The 16,226-nt window shown below is 39.8% G+C and overlaps 1 protein-coding gene across 12 annotated transcripts in view; it reads left to right on the forward strand.

The window, feature by feature from the left end:
- Positions 1-16,226, forward strand: part of cnot1 (CCR4-NOT transcription complex, subunit 1) — a 30,575-nt gene that overhangs the window by 385 nt on the left and 13,964 nt on the right. For 4 of the 12 annotated variants that reach the window (XM_046036425.1, XM_046036432.1, XM_046036429.1 and 1 more), the window contains exons 2-18: positions 1,378-1,657; positions 1,791-1,898; positions 6,145-6,243; positions 6,584-6,652; positions 7,290-7,344; positions 8,179-8,382; positions 8,568-8,736; positions 9,150-9,276; positions 9,597-9,707; positions 10,867-11,037; positions 11,258-11,385; positions 11,759-11,999; positions 12,176-12,295; positions 12,553-12,675; positions 14,963-15,114; positions 15,356-15,500; positions 15,787-16,000. In XM_046036425.1, the coding sequence (XP_045892381.1) occupies positions 1,556-1,657; positions 1,791-1,898; positions 6,145-6,243; positions 6,584-6,652; positions 7,290-7,344; positions 8,179-8,382; positions 8,568-8,736; positions 9,150-9,276; positions 9,597-9,707; positions 10,867-11,037; positions 11,258-11,385; positions 11,759-11,999; positions 12,176-12,295; positions 12,553-12,675; positions 14,963-15,114; positions 15,356-15,500; positions 15,787-16,000 (2,338 nt within the window). In that variant the 5' untranslated portion in view covers positions 1,378-1,555. Of the gene's footprint in view, positions 1-534; positions 1,287-1,377; positions 1,658-1,790; positions 1,899-6,144; positions 6,244-6,583; positions 6,653-7,289; positions 7,345-8,178; positions 8,383-8,567; positions 8,737-9,149; positions 9,277-9,596; positions 9,708-10,866; positions 11,038-11,257; positions 11,386-11,758; positions 12,000-12,175; positions 12,296-12,552; positions 12,676-14,962; positions 15,115-15,355; positions 15,501-15,786; positions 16,001-16,226 lie in introns of those variants that run through there. The other 8 variants (XM_046036430.1, XM_046036431.1, XM_046036434.1 and 5 more) reach the window with 6 other exon arrangements.

Consider the following 16,226-nt stretch of genomic DNA (forward strand, 5'->3'; position numbering starts at 1 on the left):
ATATTGAATTTGGCTCGGTCTTTCATTTACCCGTCGCTACGGGATAGTTAGCATTTGCAAATATAATGTTAGCGGCTTCATATATTAGTCGTAGCCCGTAGATAAGCTAACGTTCACGCTAATGTTAGCTGGCACGATCGCGCATCCGCAATACTCGCGGCCTTAACGCTCACGACAAAGGCATGTGTAACAGTCTTCAAGCTTTAGTAATCGATTAGCTTGTCAAAATAGCTTTTAACATTTGGAAAATAAGCGCAATGTTAACTGGTTGTGTCGATTCATAGACACCAGCTTGAGACGGGCTCATGTTGCTAATGTTGGCTCCACGTAAATGCTAATTTGATAGCGTTAGCTCGTAGCTTACTGGGAGTTGGGAACATTTCACATAGGTTAATGTTGGAAAATGACAACGGGTAAGTTATGCCGATTAGCAGAGATAGTAAAATAGGACAAAGGCGGAAAGTAGGGTTTATTATGCGATAGTGTACAACAAATTTAATGGTTAATGTTAACGCTAGCTAAATTATTCAGTAAACATGTTGGCTAACGTTAACTTACACTTCTCCCGTAGCAAGTGTTTACCAGCGTCATGGTGATGTTAGCTTCAGTAGCTAGGTTGCTCCACTTGCAACAGGAGTATGGTCCTCGATAGGTGACGTTAGTTTTAAATCCATTAACCAACTTCGCCACATATCTACAATATCTCTGTTAAAACTGATTACGCGTAACGTCTATTAACGTTTAAAGTTAACGTTACGTTCATTGTGAGTAACTGCAAATGTTTGTTAACTAAGTTACATTAGCTTCCTCTTTGTTTCAGTGAGTGATTTTTAACTCTCTGTTCATTAGTCATTTGAAACTCTTGGTTAGCTACTCCTAATACTACGTACTTTTGTAGATTTATAACGCTGCGGTAGGCAATAAGCTATTGTAAACGAAGAAGTTGGTTTGTTCGGTAAGCAACTTGACTAGCTTTGACTGTGATGTTGAGCTACATCCGAGGCCTAGTAACGTACAAGCTACTTGCACGGCAAGTTTTATCGACTCAAAAATATCTCCGTGAAGACCGCTATTAAAGTACATTGCCTGAACTCATGCTGACATTACTTTGGGAATTAATTAGTAGATAAATGCCCGAGCAGCAGCGGGTAAAATATTTCACTGCACCTCTGGACGTAGGCCTCAAAGCCAGTCACAATATTTTGTGTTTTCAATGGATTGGAAATATGGTCCATCATGAACATTGGACTACAGCACTCCACATTTAGTGCAGTTCACAAACAAAAGTAATTCATCCTTTTGTTTCTTGTATTGTTTATTCTGCAAAACCTTTTTGTGTGTGTTTTTAAAAAAAAAATGTTTGTCCTTTCATTACAGATGCTGAATTTTATTTTACCTAGCACCGGGATCCACTGATCAGAAACCTAATTTGGAAGCCAACATTTTTTCACACCTTTGGGGGGGGGGGCAGAAGTAACCTATCACTGAAGTGACTAAAGGGGAATAATGGTGATTTTGCGCCGTGCTCGGCCGCCTGCTTCCGCCCCAACCAGCAATGAATCTTGACTCGCTCTCGCTGGCTTTGTCTCAAATCAGCTATCTGGTGGACAATTTAACAAAGAAAAACTACAGAGCCAGCCAGCAAGAAATACAGCATGTAAGTAGTAGCATAGACATCAAGTACGTTTTCTACTTTTGTCAATAGAGATTTTCTAATTTTTTCTATGTGAAGTGTCTTAAAAATGTCTTTTGTGTCCATGTGTACGGTTGTTTTCCTTTTGCTCTCCCAGATTGTCAATCGTCACGGTCCTGAGGCAGACAGGCATCTACTTCGCTGTCTCTTCTCTCATGTGGATTTCAGTGGCGATGGTAAAAGCAGTGGCAAAGACTTTCACCAGGTAATTTTTGATTAGAAACACATTGATAACACATTTGTTATTTGTTTTCTTGAGTTAACATTACATCAAAAGCAACAGTTGTCCTAAGTTTTTAAAGGGTCTGAACCCTTCCTTAAACTCAATAGCTTATGTAATAAATACCATGACATACAGTATGTACAGATAATTTAAAAAACAAGGCAATGCAGACATAAAAACAAAGTGTGATTTCCCACTATAGGGTTATAAACCAGATAACTAAAAAGAATGGTACACATAATACCAACATGTGCAATTAATCAAATTTTAATCCCAATTTAAATTTTGGCTTCCAACAATTTTAAAAACAAGTTCAGTGAGATAAAACGATGATTTTGCCGCATGCCATTTTGCAAAGACGCTGGTTTTGTCCGGAGTAATAAATTCATCGTACCCTTTCCTTTTCGGCGGTGCCTCCCAACCCTCCCTAAAAGCCCAAACTTACTCTCATCCAGGCTGTTGCGTGTTTACTTCATCTCAAGCCAAGATGATGGGGTTATAAATGCTACAATTTGCTAGTCGCCATTATTAGGCCTACAGCGTTTTTTACGGTTCTAACAAATTACATATTTACATTAATACTAAACCAAGCGTGTCAAGCGTTGCTTTACCTAGTCCATGCTTGTAAAATACCCACTGTGTCCACGTCATCTAACGTGATACTGGATTTATACTTTTCTTACTCAGTTAGTTTAAGTAACTGCATCTCCCGACAGAACACCACGGTTGAAGAACACCATTGTTGAATTTAGCGTTATGCAACATAACGAGTTGTCAACCCAAGTAGTTCACTTGTCTCCCGTGTTTCAGAAAGTGGGATTAGTGAAAACTCTTGAGTATGTTCAGCCTGAGTTGAGGGAAACAGTGGATTTTCTATTTTATGTTGAAACCTACATCAGATAGACCCTAGATCTGTTACTCCGGCAAATTATGCTGTGAACCTAACATCCTAGGGAGTAGGTTTACTTCAACAAACTCTTGAGTTCCTCTCTGACTCCTCCCCTCGTGCAGAGCCTGAAGCAGCTCTTTGACACACCGTTTCATTTCCTCATTCATACTGTCGATATTGAAGCGCATATTGGAACGCATTCATATGCAGTAGTTCTTTAGAAACATCAAAATCCCAGTTAGATATTAGTTTGTTACCCAAACATGATCTTGAACATAACCGCTTTTATGATCAATCTGTCATCAATGTAAGGACAGAGTTATCTCTGGACATTGTGGATTTATCCTCAGCTCAGAATTAAATCTAGAGCCTGCACTTTCCTTCTTCATAACACTGACTCTGTGGACACTTACTGTGGGCTACATTACTGCAGTAATAACTGTTAAAATCAAACTAATGTTGGAAGTTGTAACTGATTAATGATTATTCATCTGTCATTGTGATTAGTCGCACCGATGGAACATTTTTAGTTATTATGTTGGACGATGTGAATATATCTGAGTGAACCAATAGGCACATTTCCATTGCAAAAAAAATATTAATAGCCTACTTGGTCGGCCTGTGACTTTACAATTACATTTCCATGAGAAGCCTAAACTGTGTCCTATCCTGTTTTTTAAAGAGGTGGTATTATGCTCATTTTCTGGTTCAAAATCCTATTTAGGGTTTGTGCCAGAACAGGTTTACATGGTTTAATTAAAAAAAAAACATACTGCACATTGCTGCAGCTCCTTTTTTCACCTGTGTTGAAGGCTTCGTTTTAGCTTTCGAGTGATGCATCTTGTCTCTAAATGATCTTTGTTGGGAGTTGCACATGCGCAGTCCTAATAAAGGACTACTAGCCAATCAGTAGCAGAGAAGGGCGGGTCAGCCAAAAGAGGGTAAACGGCTTTGGTTCAGCTGTAGGCTACATGGACTGGAGAAAGAGTTTCAGAGTGGTGAGTTATTTATCTGTAACAAAGTATTTTTTTATCCATAAAGTTTTAACTGAGCTCTGTCTACATCACAGTAACAACTTTATCCATTGACTGCCTGGAGGGTAGCTAGTGTTTGGAAAGGAGAGGAAAGGTGTGTGCTGCAGCTCAGTGTTTTTCCACAGGTGTTTTTGAGGGTGTGTTGGAGTAGCCGCTTGGCAAGCGGTATATGAGTCGCATTTAGCATTTCTTCCCTGTGACGTCACAAGGATGAAAGGGAAGCGGCTGGACTGCAATCGAGCTGTTTTCAAGCAGTTCAGAGCAGAGTTTTCTGTGGGAGACGGGAACTCCCTTTGTACTGGACGTTGGGTTTTTTCACTTTGCAAACCTATTACATGCACAAAAAAGATATATAACTCGGTAAAGGAGAGGGGGAAATACCACCTCTCTAAGATAAATGTCAATGCGTTGGCATGCATTCATGTTTCTACACTGGATTGAAATGGCTTGTCATTTACCGATTGCTATTGTGAATAGTAGTATCTGAGCTCCATTGATGATGGCGCTTGTTTCATCCTCATGCACGCTTTCATCGGGTTCAACATATACTCTAAGTTGATTAAACCAGTTCTGGTCAGCTGTTCTGCAACCGAAAACACGGAGTTTCGAATCTCAGGCTCAGTCAACTTGGAGCTCAGGGTTATCCCTGAGCAGTTTGTTAAGCCTGCTTTCTGAAAAAGAGCCTTGCTCTGCTCCGCGCACATGCACACAAAGCCTGCCTGCGGCCCATCTGCCCCCCAAAGCAGTCAACCTTGGTAAACACTATGTCGCTGTCATCCTCTTGCGCTCTTAGATGCTGTCATATCCCCCTTGTTAATCAAAGGAATATGTAATGATTAATATTTATTATTTTATGGGTGTTTTGGGATTATGCATAATTTCTTTTTTTTAAATCATTCAGTTTTAAAAGTTCAATAAATGCATAAATAATAATGTTTAATATTGACCAAAATAGCATTTGATATGTGCTTAATGAATATTGCTTCAAAATTGATTTCATATTGATGTAATTGTCTTTTACATTAGTCTTAGAAACTAGAAGCAAGAAAATGTAACTTTTTCCTATGACTAATATGCAATTTCACATCATTTGGGACCATTATTTTTACCATATCTGTGAACAAATATTTGGAAAAACTAGGGCAGATTATAAATAAACTAAGCTGAAGAATGTGTCTGCGGAGGGACTATAACCATTTGATTTTGGAAAAGTAGTTAAGTTGCTTATCTTACCTCAGCTCCTCTGCAGTCACCACCTTCGATTCTTTCCATAACAACCAGTCTGAAAACTAAAAAGTAGTTAACTATTAGGAAGTACAATCTGTGTACAGGAAAGAGCTGTAGGCTACACCAGTTTAGTCTAAGCTTGTACCTTATTTTCGCAATACTGGACAAGTAGGCAGTAATGAAATGCAGCTGCTAGTTAGCCTACTTCCTATAAATGTAGCTAATGTTATGTTACATAGCAAGCAAAATACAAAAAGTTAGGCTGTCAGCTTTCCTGCGCAGTCTGCAGGGTGGGGGGAGACGTTTGCTAGCACTAACCGGCTTCACTTTTCCAGTTGTTTGGGAAACAACAGACAGACTTTTCTTGGTCTTGAGAAGCTGACACACTGTAACCGACACATACGTTTACTGGCAGAATATTTCACTGTCACTTTCTGTCGCTCGGGCAATCAAACACTCGCTACGCACATCCAGATTCCTTGCAGGAGTTGCGCTGCTCTTATTACAGCACCTGTCACGTAGATGCTTCAATTATTCACTCTTAATTGCTATCGAAGCTCAAAAAATGACATTCGGGCCGGCCCTAAAGTGTGTGTGTGTGTATATATAATTATACTTTTTTTTTTTTTTCTTAATATTTGATATTTCCTAAATCTTAACTGTCTCACACCATGACCGGACAAGCATGGATTGAAAAACAAAGAGCCCCCCTTTATCTGGTAATAATTCTTGCCAGCAAAATATACTAGAAACTAGAAACATGCATGTCAGTTATTCCACCAGTGCCCGAGAGTTTGTTTGGTTTTGTTTTTTCCCTAAATAATAAAAGTGACTTTTGAATTTTAGCTGTGCACAGATCATAGAGCCTGACAAACTTCTACATCTGTCATTAATCCAGCCATAGTCATGCTTTTAAAAACAGTAAAGGCATTGAGTATACATAGGCAATGAGTTAATAATTTGTATTGTTTCATATGTATTCTTGTGAGAGACGTGCTGTCTTACCTTGTTTTTCACCTGCCTCTGTTCTCTTTACTCTCCTTCTTCTCGGTATGTTTTGATTTTCAACTTGCCCAAGACACAGTTTCTGATCCAGGAGTGTGTGTCGCTGATATCAAAGCCAAACTTTATCTCTACTCTGTGTTACGCCATTGACAATCCCCTACACTACCAGAAGGTAAGGAGCTGGTATTACTGTGGTAGCCTGAATATATGACAGCCCTTATTGATATAAAAACTCTGATTTAAGGCATGCTACTAAAAGCAAAGAGGAAAATATAGTGCTGATAGTCATTGTTTATAATAAATGCAGGTTACAGTTGGCTGAATCAGAAATTTGTTTCCATCGGTTAAATCTCTACAAAATTGCACTGGCCATCGGTGATGTCAGGCTGCTGCTCACTTAAACATCAACTCAGATAGCCACAGATAATGTACGGACATTTTGCAGATGTGTATGAATAGAAAATGTGTGTTTCATCCTTTTATTAAAGTGTTTGACTTAAACTGTTTTTCAGAGTTTGAAGCCTTCGGCCCACTTATTCACTCAACTGAGTAAAGTTCTTAAGCTCAGCAAGGTCCAAGAGGTAAGCCATCTCTAGAAAGAGCTTAATTACGGGGCTGTACAAAGTCTTGACAGTTATGATGTCAAGATTAGGAATATGCTTGCATTTGATGAAACTCCCTTTAACAAAACGCTTGATTTCCAACACAATATGGTGTTTCATCTACACATTCACTCATGGGTGTGGGTTGTTTTTTTTTTTTTTTTTTTTTGTTTTTTTAACAGGTTAATCTGGAATTCCATCTTTTCCAATCTGAATATGTGACCCATGTGAATCTTGCAGCTGTCTAAAAAATATTTTAAGTCGTGCTAGCTTCTCTGTCCTCTCCTCTGAATTTGACAGGGGGTGGGGCTTAGCTCCTCCCCATGCATGCGCGCACAAACTCGCAGCAGAGCAGATAGGCTCCATTGGAGACTGAGCTAGGTGAAGTGAAGGTAATGTTTTAGTCGAAGAAATAGCGAGTTGTGGCTAAACGAAAGCTGTACAAACCCTGTAATTACCAATCTGAAAGGGACCGTGTACATACAGTACGTGGTTGAGACGTTTTTATCGTTTACACGAGTCCCACCTTTGACCTAAGGATTGTCTATCTGAAATGGAAATAGACGTTACAATTTGTTTTCAGAATTTATTTTAAATGTATTCATTTATTTTCCAGGTGATATTTGGCCTTGCTTTGCTCAACTCCAGCAACACAGACCTTCGTGGTTTTGGTAAGTAATTTTAGTAGAGCCGGACATATTTAAACCTTTATCAAACAGTATCTGAAACCCTGTGTTTTTTTTAAGTTAGATGTACACGTTGCTGTGAAAAGTATAAAAGGTGATCATAACACTTCAGAAAAGTTGAAACACTAGGTGCCAAGTCATTTTAGTGGTATGGTTTTGAATTAAACCTTGACTGAAATATCCATAAACATCCCTTTTCTTTTCCTGAAAGAAAAGCTTGGATATTTCCCACATGCTTATCTGGAATTCAAACTTGATATTCATTTCCTTGCACTATGGGGAAGTTAGCCTTTTTTTTTCTTTTTTTTCTCTTTTTTTTTGTCTAACCATTAAATTAATTAACTTGTCGATCACAAATACAAGGCATCACCCATGAACAGTGGTGAATTATGGCAAATCCATGTGGGTTGTGGGGGAGTCTTCTTAGACTGTGCAATCACCGTCACCATGGCACAAGGAAGAATAGTGGAATAAATGTGCTGGAAAAATAATTTCACATTCACGTTTTGAGTTTCATACACCCCAAGTGTTTTGTGTTTTTTTTTTTTTTTTTTTTTAAAAACAGATATTATCTAGGTAGTAATAATTCCACAGAACCGTCATAACATTAAAAATCCTTACGTGTTAAGTAGTTTGAATGTTAATTGCCAGTCGGCACTCAATACAGAAACGTGAACAAAACCTTTCCAATTAATTGGTTAGCATTATGAACAGTTTGAAATTCACCATTTGGACCAACATGCAGTGTCTGTACAGGCCAGTAGCATTAGTGTCGAGTGAAGATGCTTTCTTAGCTAATTGTTCTTGAATGTTTCTCAGCTGCGCAGTTCATCAAGCAGAAACTTCCAGACCTCCTGCGCTCATACGTTGACGCGGATCTCGGAGGAAACCAGGAAGGTGGCTTCCAAGACATTGCCATAGAGGTCTTGCACCTACTGCTCTCCCATCTACTGTTTGGCCAGAAGGGAGCCAGTGGGGTAGGACAAGAGCAGATTGACGCCTTCTTGAAGACACTTTGCCGAGGTATGGGGGGGGGGATCAACACAAATTTGGTGCAAGCATCTGGGTCAGATCCTGAGGCACATATCTGCAGTTGAACATACACAGCTTTATCAGACTGAATAGAAATGGTACAAATCTTGTCCTTTAAATAATTTTTCAGTGTTACTGTGCCATATTTGATTATTTAAGTGTGTGTTGTGTTTCAGATTTCCCCCAGGAGCGCTGCCCTGTGGTGCTCGCACCACTGCTGTACCCTGAAAAACGGGACATTCTCATGGACAGGATCCTGCCAGACTCGGGGGAGTTAGCTAAGACCATGATGGAGAGTTCTCTTGCAGAATTCATGCAAGAAGTTGGCTATGGCTTCTGTGCTAGGTGAATTTATGTTTAAATCCTTTTTAAACGACGTCCACAGCTAACACATTTAAGTTGTTTTTTTGAAATGCTCTTGTGTATACAAATCCTTTTTAACTCTAATTCCAGTGAACGCAGTATAATCATGTGAAAGACCACTTTGGATGCTAATACCTACATTGTAGATGTCTGAGACACTGAATTCAGATGTCAGACACCTTCAGTTCATACTACTCCATTTTGCAGTTTGACACATTTTTGTAACAATTGAAGTGGTAAGAATTGCCAAAATCTTAGAGCTAATAACAAGGTACATGCCCTGTGGTTGAATATGACTTTTCTATCCCCTTCACTTTGATTTGAATTGATATGTGAATGTTGAAGATGATGGAACACGGTCCGCACTGACCTGTCTGTCCTGTTTGTGTCTCCAGTCTGGATGAGTGCAGAAACATAATCCTTCAGTATGGGGTGAGAGAGGTGACAGCCAGCCAGGTAGCCAGGGTCCTGGGCATGATGGCTCGTACCCACTCTGGCTTAACTGATGGCATCCCACTTCAGGTATGTTGCTTTTGCTGGGAATGGCTTCATATGAAGATTGTTGAGAGCAGGTTAGAAGATATACTTTTATTTATTAAGGTTTATTAGGTTAGACTTAAATATACAGTAAAATCATAACATTAACCTAAATTAGGCTAAGGTCTCTGGAGCTGTGGAGTTGGTTAATTAAAGTCGTAGTGTCTGTATCATAGTCGTTTCGATTTATTATTAATTTAAATAATTGGTTAATGCTGGTTTGAGTGTGCTGGTGAGTTCTTAACATGTCAGTACACCAGAGTTTACATTTCATGTTCTTTTTTTTTGTGTGTTTTCTCTTACAGTCCATCTCTGCTCCAGGAAGTGGAATCTGGAGCGATGGTAAGGATAAGAATGATGGCTCACAGGCACACACATGGAACGTTGAGGTTCTCATCGACATCGTGAAAGAAGTGGTAAGAGAAATATCAGGTTTTCAAATGGTCTCAAAAATGACTTTATTTTTTATACCGTAATAACTGATTACATTTTAGTTTATATATATTTTTTTTTATATCTAGCATAACCGATGCATGTTAACAGTAGCATAATTTATAAGTCTTTGGTTTTGTTGTTACACTAATAAATAACTTTTGGAAGGAGGGACAGTAAAAATTGTCTTGCGGCTAGTAAGTTTCAAACCCACTGGCCCGGTGCGGCCAGTTGAAAAAAAGTTTAATGTTGAGCCCTGATGAGACTGCTTTAGTGTTTGCCACAGAATTACTGTGGTGGGATGGGGGGTGGTATTTGTATATTTTAAATGAAAGTATTTGAAAGAATACATTCCCCTATTTCTAGTTGGGTATTATTTAACTCACCATTTTAATTCTGCACCTTATTTTAGTGTTTACTCAAAAACTACTTAAACCTGCTCACCTTGCTTTTCTACACCTGTGTCTCTTACTGCACACACAGGCTTGCCCCACACTTCCTCTTTCTCTCTCTCTCTCCTTGTGTATATATCTATGTTGAGTTTGTCTGCAGTTATGTAGTCACCCAAAAAACACAAGTTGTGTTTTCCATGCGGTTCTGTTTTCACAACAGCAGGTAGAAGAGCCTTGTTGTGAATGACATCGCCTATCAAAACGGTTGAGACCAGCGTGGAATGCCGTTGGTGTTTTCACTGTTCCTTCATGCTGTCCGCGCTTGTCAAATCAACAGTGTTCGCATGCCGTGAACCATTTTGCGGCCCAGCATGCATGTAAATTTAACCGGCTGTACCACTTTTTAGCACAATTTTATGGCATTTCACTTACACCAACGTGTAAGTGAAATTGCATTTAAATGGCCTGAGCCTCGTTTGTTTTTTTCTTCCCCAAAGCATAATACTGACAGAATATTAGTAGTTAATATTACTGTAGACTTGTGTACCAAACAGTTTTATAGCTTCACTCTGGAATTACATTTTGTCTAATTCTGCACTAGTACACAAGTTAATACATAAACTAGCCTGTCCATATACCTGACGCTGAAGGTTGCAGAAATCGTGGGGGTTTTTTTATTTGTTTTTTTTTGTAACAGATCATTTTCAAAAGCTACTGAGATATCACTTGTGGATTTTTGTCTGTCCTGTAGAATCCCAACCTGAACTTCAAAGAGGTGACATACGAACTGGACCACGCAGGCTTTATAATCCGGGACAGTAAAGGCCTGCATATAGTGGTGTATGGCATCCAGAGGGGCTTGGGCATGGAGGTCTTCCCTGTCGATCTCATTTATCGGCCATGGAAACACGCTGAGGGACAGGTATCTGAACAATATCTGCTCCATCAGGATTATGTGGTTTAGTAATTGCACAGGCAAACTTGATTGAAGGGAATTTTGCTGTCAAAAATAAGAGTAATATTAAATGATCAATAAGGAAGAATTACAATGCCTAGCAGGAATTGTCTAGACACAGTGCAGTGGTTAAGATTAAGCCTTGTATTTCCTCTTTAAATGTCTAATTGCTTTGTGTTGTTTTCAGTTGTCATTCATTCAGCACTCCCTGATGAGCCCAGAAGTGTTTTGCTTCGCTGACTTCCCTTGCCACACTGTGGCCATTGACATCCTTAAGGCCCCACCAGAGGATGACAACAGGGAGATTGCCACCTGGTATGGAGCTTGTAACTTGGCTTTTATGTAGAAGGCTGGAGCTGTTGTTTATTTCTCCTGACTGGGTTTAGTTTTAAAGTATTCAGTCTTTGTTTGAAAACTGCAATCATTTATTTTCTGTTTTCCTGCATGCCGTTTCAAGCAGTGCTTCACCTACTTTCGAACATACCATGCAATAATAAAATCACTGTTGTCAACCATACATCAGCTATCTCTTATGTGAGCATAAAGCAGGTTTCCCATAGCATATAGTAGTGGAGGTGTAGTTTGACCTGCTGAATGTGATTGAGTGTTGATTTACTCAAGAAGTTACAGGGCTGATGCAATAACGATGGCACAATGTGTTTTACTGATTGTCCCTATCTATTCACAGGAAAAGCCTGGACCTGGTGGAAAGCTTGCTTAGGCTGTCAGAGGTGGGCCAATACGAGCAGGTGAAGCAGCTGTTTGGCTTCCCAATCAAGCACTGCCCAGACATGTTGGTGCTGGCATTGCTGCAGATCTCCACCTCCTGGCACACACTGCGCCATGAGCTCATCTCTACCCTAATGCCTATCTTTCTGGGCAACCACCCTAATTCTGCCATTATCCTGCACTACGCCTGGCACGGACAGGTTGGTGTTGGAACATGTCTTGCTCTTAATGCATATTGATTTCAAGTGGTGATGATCTTTTTGTTAGTTTCAAGATTATTTGTTGTCTTGTTTTTTTCGCCATAAAGATCTATGTTGGTTTTTTTTTTTTTTGGCCTTTATTATATTCTCATAAAACCTGGTGGTTATTTTTCCAGGGACAGTCTCCCTCCATTCGTCAGCTAATTATGCATTCAATGGCTGAGTGGTACATGAGAGGGGAGCAGTATGACCAGGCCAAGCTGTCTCGCATCTTGGATGTGGCCCAGGACTTAAAGGTTTGTTAGAGTAGACTGACATTGACAACTTCTCAGACATCTCTAACATTCAAGCTGAAGCAGAATAATTAGGCACTAGTGTTGTAGCACATGAGACTGTTGCATGGAATAATGTTCCTCCACATGTTTTCATGATTTTGCTAGTTAAAATAAGACATTAGACAATATAGGGCCATATATCCTGGTTTTCCCTTTATCCTAAAAATTAGTATCATTTTCTTGACGGTCAGCCTGTATGTTTTTTCTTTTTCCTCTAGTCTCTATCGATGTTGCTGAATGGTACTCCATTTGCCTTTGTTATTGACCTTGCTGCACTTGCCTCTCGCCGAGAATACCTCAAACTTGATAAATGGCTGACTGACAAAATTAGAGAGCATGGGGTGAGTCTTCAAATTAATTTACATTAGAAGTGCTTCGATCTATTTGAAGCTTTTTATTTATCATGTAGCATTACGGTATACTGTATATTTGTTTAATTAGTCTTAAAAACAATGTATTAAGTATTAAAATTAACAGATGATAAAGTATCATTACATGACAACTGTTTATTTTATTGCCAGGAAACATGGGCAACAAATTCCACTCCCTCGGTCTTAGAGACTTAAACCATAGCTTTCCCTGGTTACTGCCAACATCTTGTAGCTTAACAAATACAGCTTTCCTGTGGAATAAACTACAATAACAGAACAAACAGCGTCTTTAAAAATTTACTTCATCTATAAAATCCGCAGCAAAAAGGCTGTAGCCAAAATATTTAAGAGATAAAGGAGCACAGGCATTATGAGTCGATGATAAACTCTGAAGTAGCCGCTTTTTGTTGTGGAAAGCTCAGGCAGGTTCTGTGGACTTTAGGGAGAGAGATGAACAGGGAGAGGGAGAGTGGGCTACAGAGATGAGTCATCACTGAGATTTGAATTTAAATAAAAAATACAGTGTTAATTCCATGTTATACTGTTAGGTTATTGTTACCTAAAGTTACTATATTCAGTGGGTTGTTTTCATCTATTAAATCCTTGGCCTACTGCCACCGGCTTTACCAGAGGAGAGAGTAGCAAACACTTTAAATACTACAGTGCAGGGCTCTACAGCGCGACCATTTTGCTTTCATATGCCCCTAAAAATTGATACGTGCGAACCGGAAAAATTATTTGCGAGTTACTACATCCTACAATAATCCCCTCTACTCTGCCCGCCGCGCCACTAATCATTCAAAACACCCCCGCCCCGATTAGAGGGCAGGACGCGACACAAAGCTGGTGTCAGTCAAATGAGATGTGGCAGGAAAAAAAGCCAGCTAGCCACCGGAGCGCCGGGAAAGGTTCCGGTGGGCAGGTCATTCGGTGGCCGCTTGAGCAGCTCATTACAAAAACAAGCTACTGGAGCGGAGAGACAGACGACAGCAGGGAGAGCTTGTGGGCTTGGCTAGCTGGCTATAAGCTATATCAGTTGGCTTTTGTTGAAACATGTATTCATGTCATAAAATTGATGTGCTTGTTAATTTCACTTTTCGTCAACTAACCAATCACAGCCGGGATGCGGCGGGACATAAAAATGGTTTGGCGCTAAAGTAAACTTTCAAATGTTGAACTCCTCCTGCATGAATGGTTCTGATTATTGATGAGATGGCAGCATTAACAAATTAAGTAGGCCATTTTTCTTGCACAGGGATTTAAATACTGAAAACATGAAACTGCTGTTTTGTCCAACTGGAAATAATTTTATACTAGTGGTGGGCTGTATAGTGTACTGTTACATTAAATGACAATATCCTACATATAGTAAAAAGAAATAATTTATATATTAACATACTAACGGTATACTATTAGATTAAAATTTAACTTATCTAATGTCATAATATTATAAATATTAATACACTAATTTAAACTAGTTTCTCCATGTTGTGAAAGAGCTTCTGCAGTGGAAAGATGCAGATTTCCACTGCACAGGTGGGCCAGTATGTGCTCCTAGCCTCCTCCTGAGAGCAACACCTTCCCCTCGTTATGATTTACTAAAGTTATTGTAATACTGTTCAGTAGTCTTGTTTATATTAGGCGTGGGTTGTGTGGGTGCTGCTGGTGTATTGTGAATCCATCCGTGGTTCAAAAACTAGTACATGCAACATAGTACAAGTGTTTTTTACACAGCACAAAATATTTTAATAAAAATACCGAAACTAAAACTCTGTCAGTAGCATCGTGTTTTTGCTTTGCATGACTGATAAGACCGAATCAGAAAGCCAAATGTGAGTGTCAGTGTTATCCGTTCTCCGTTTTTGCAGACGGGGTCAGCAACGTTTTCAAACCAACATCTTCAGATTTGCCGTTTTAATCTGGAAGCAAGGTGGAAATGTAGCAAAAGATCTGTTTTAAAATGAAAACAGCTGGCTAGCTTTGAAAACTGCTCAGACCGTGTAATGAAACCATTTTAGCAGCCTTTGAAAATTTGCCTGGCCAGTATTGCATCGTCTGATTGGGCTTTTTAGAGACCACTGATCAAACTAGTTAAAGCCGTTATCGGCCGATTACGATCGGTGACTAGTCGATTGGAGCATCCTTAATTTTCATGCAGGTATTCTCAAAATAGCGATAAACATGGTTGGTTTTCTTGTTTGCTTTGATCACACTACCCTCAGATCTGAATTGTATTTTACAATCATTTTGTTTTCAGGAACCTTTTATCCAGGCGTGTGTGACATTCCTGAAGAGGCGTTGCCCATCCATTATGGGGGGTCTTGCCCCCGACAAGGACCAGCCCAAAAGCGCCCAGCTGCCCCCGGAGACCTTGGCCACCATGCTGGCCTGCCTGCAGTCCTGTGCCGGGTAAGAGGTTATCTGGCTTTTGACAACAGTTTGTTGATCTTTGATTAAATGTATAATAATGACAGTCTTTCTGAAAGTAAGTCTTGCTTTGGTTGAATTTGATGGTATATTGACCACATAAGACTGACAATCTTAAAAATGTGAACTTTGTCACAGTATAGTTATTTAGAGACAATAGTCACACTCACCCTACAGTGTTATCTATTTTAAACTTAAAGATTTGTTTCACTTTTGTTCTCAGGAGCGTGTCCCAGGAGCTCTCAGAGACCATCCTGACCATGGTTGCCAACTGCAGCAATGTCATGAATAAAGCCCGGCAGCCGCCACCAGGAGTAAAGGGACGTGCCCCCAGCACCAGCAGCCTGGATGCCATCTCTCCTGTACAGGTATCTTTATGTGAAAGCCCCTTCATGCCTCTGTAAACTTTGAAATCTTTTCATGTTGGTGTCAACCAAACTAATCTGCATTCTGAACTTGCTTAAAAAAAAAAGTACAAATAATTCATTATTGTTAAAATCCTGTCATAATTTATACTTTTTGCAGTTTTCAGTGTATCCTCATGAACATCATGGATGTGTTTTTCCCATGCCTCACATGTGTACCACTGATTCTCCCCATCCCTGCCTTATTCTTTGCCTGACTCTCTTGCTCTCTTTTGCTACTCCTCTCTAGATGGACCCTTTGTCAGGCATGGGTTCCTTGAACCTGGGGGGCACAGCCACCTCCCACACTCAAAGCATGCAGGGTTTCCCAACCCCACTGAGTTCAGCTTTCAGTAATCCTCAGTCCCCAGCAAAGGCCTTCCCAACACTCTCCAACCCCAACCCCAGCACACCATTTGGTGGTATTGGCAGCCTGTCCTCGCAGCTCCCTGGTATGGACTCTGGTACTATGCTATTTGATTATTTTCTTATTAAGGCATATTTTTATACTAAATCCGCTAGTAACACTGCAATGTCATAGCCATTTGACAGACATAGACATACACATTTGAATCTTTTTTGGATTCAGTGACAAATAAGATTGGAACAATTTTTTGTGGTGACACTCTTGCTAAATGTTACTTTAAATCATGTATAAGCCTAAGCAAGGAATGGCATAACCTTCACTAT

Source organism: Micropterus dolomieu, linkage group LG22 (genome assembly GCF_021292245.1).
Source record: "Micropterus dolomieu isolate WLL.071019.BEF.003 ecotype Adirondacks linkage group LG22, ASM2129224v1, whole genome shotgun sequence".
NCBI lineage: Eukaryota > Metazoa > Chordata > Actinopteri > Centrarchiformes > Centrarchidae > Micropterus > Micropterus dolomieu.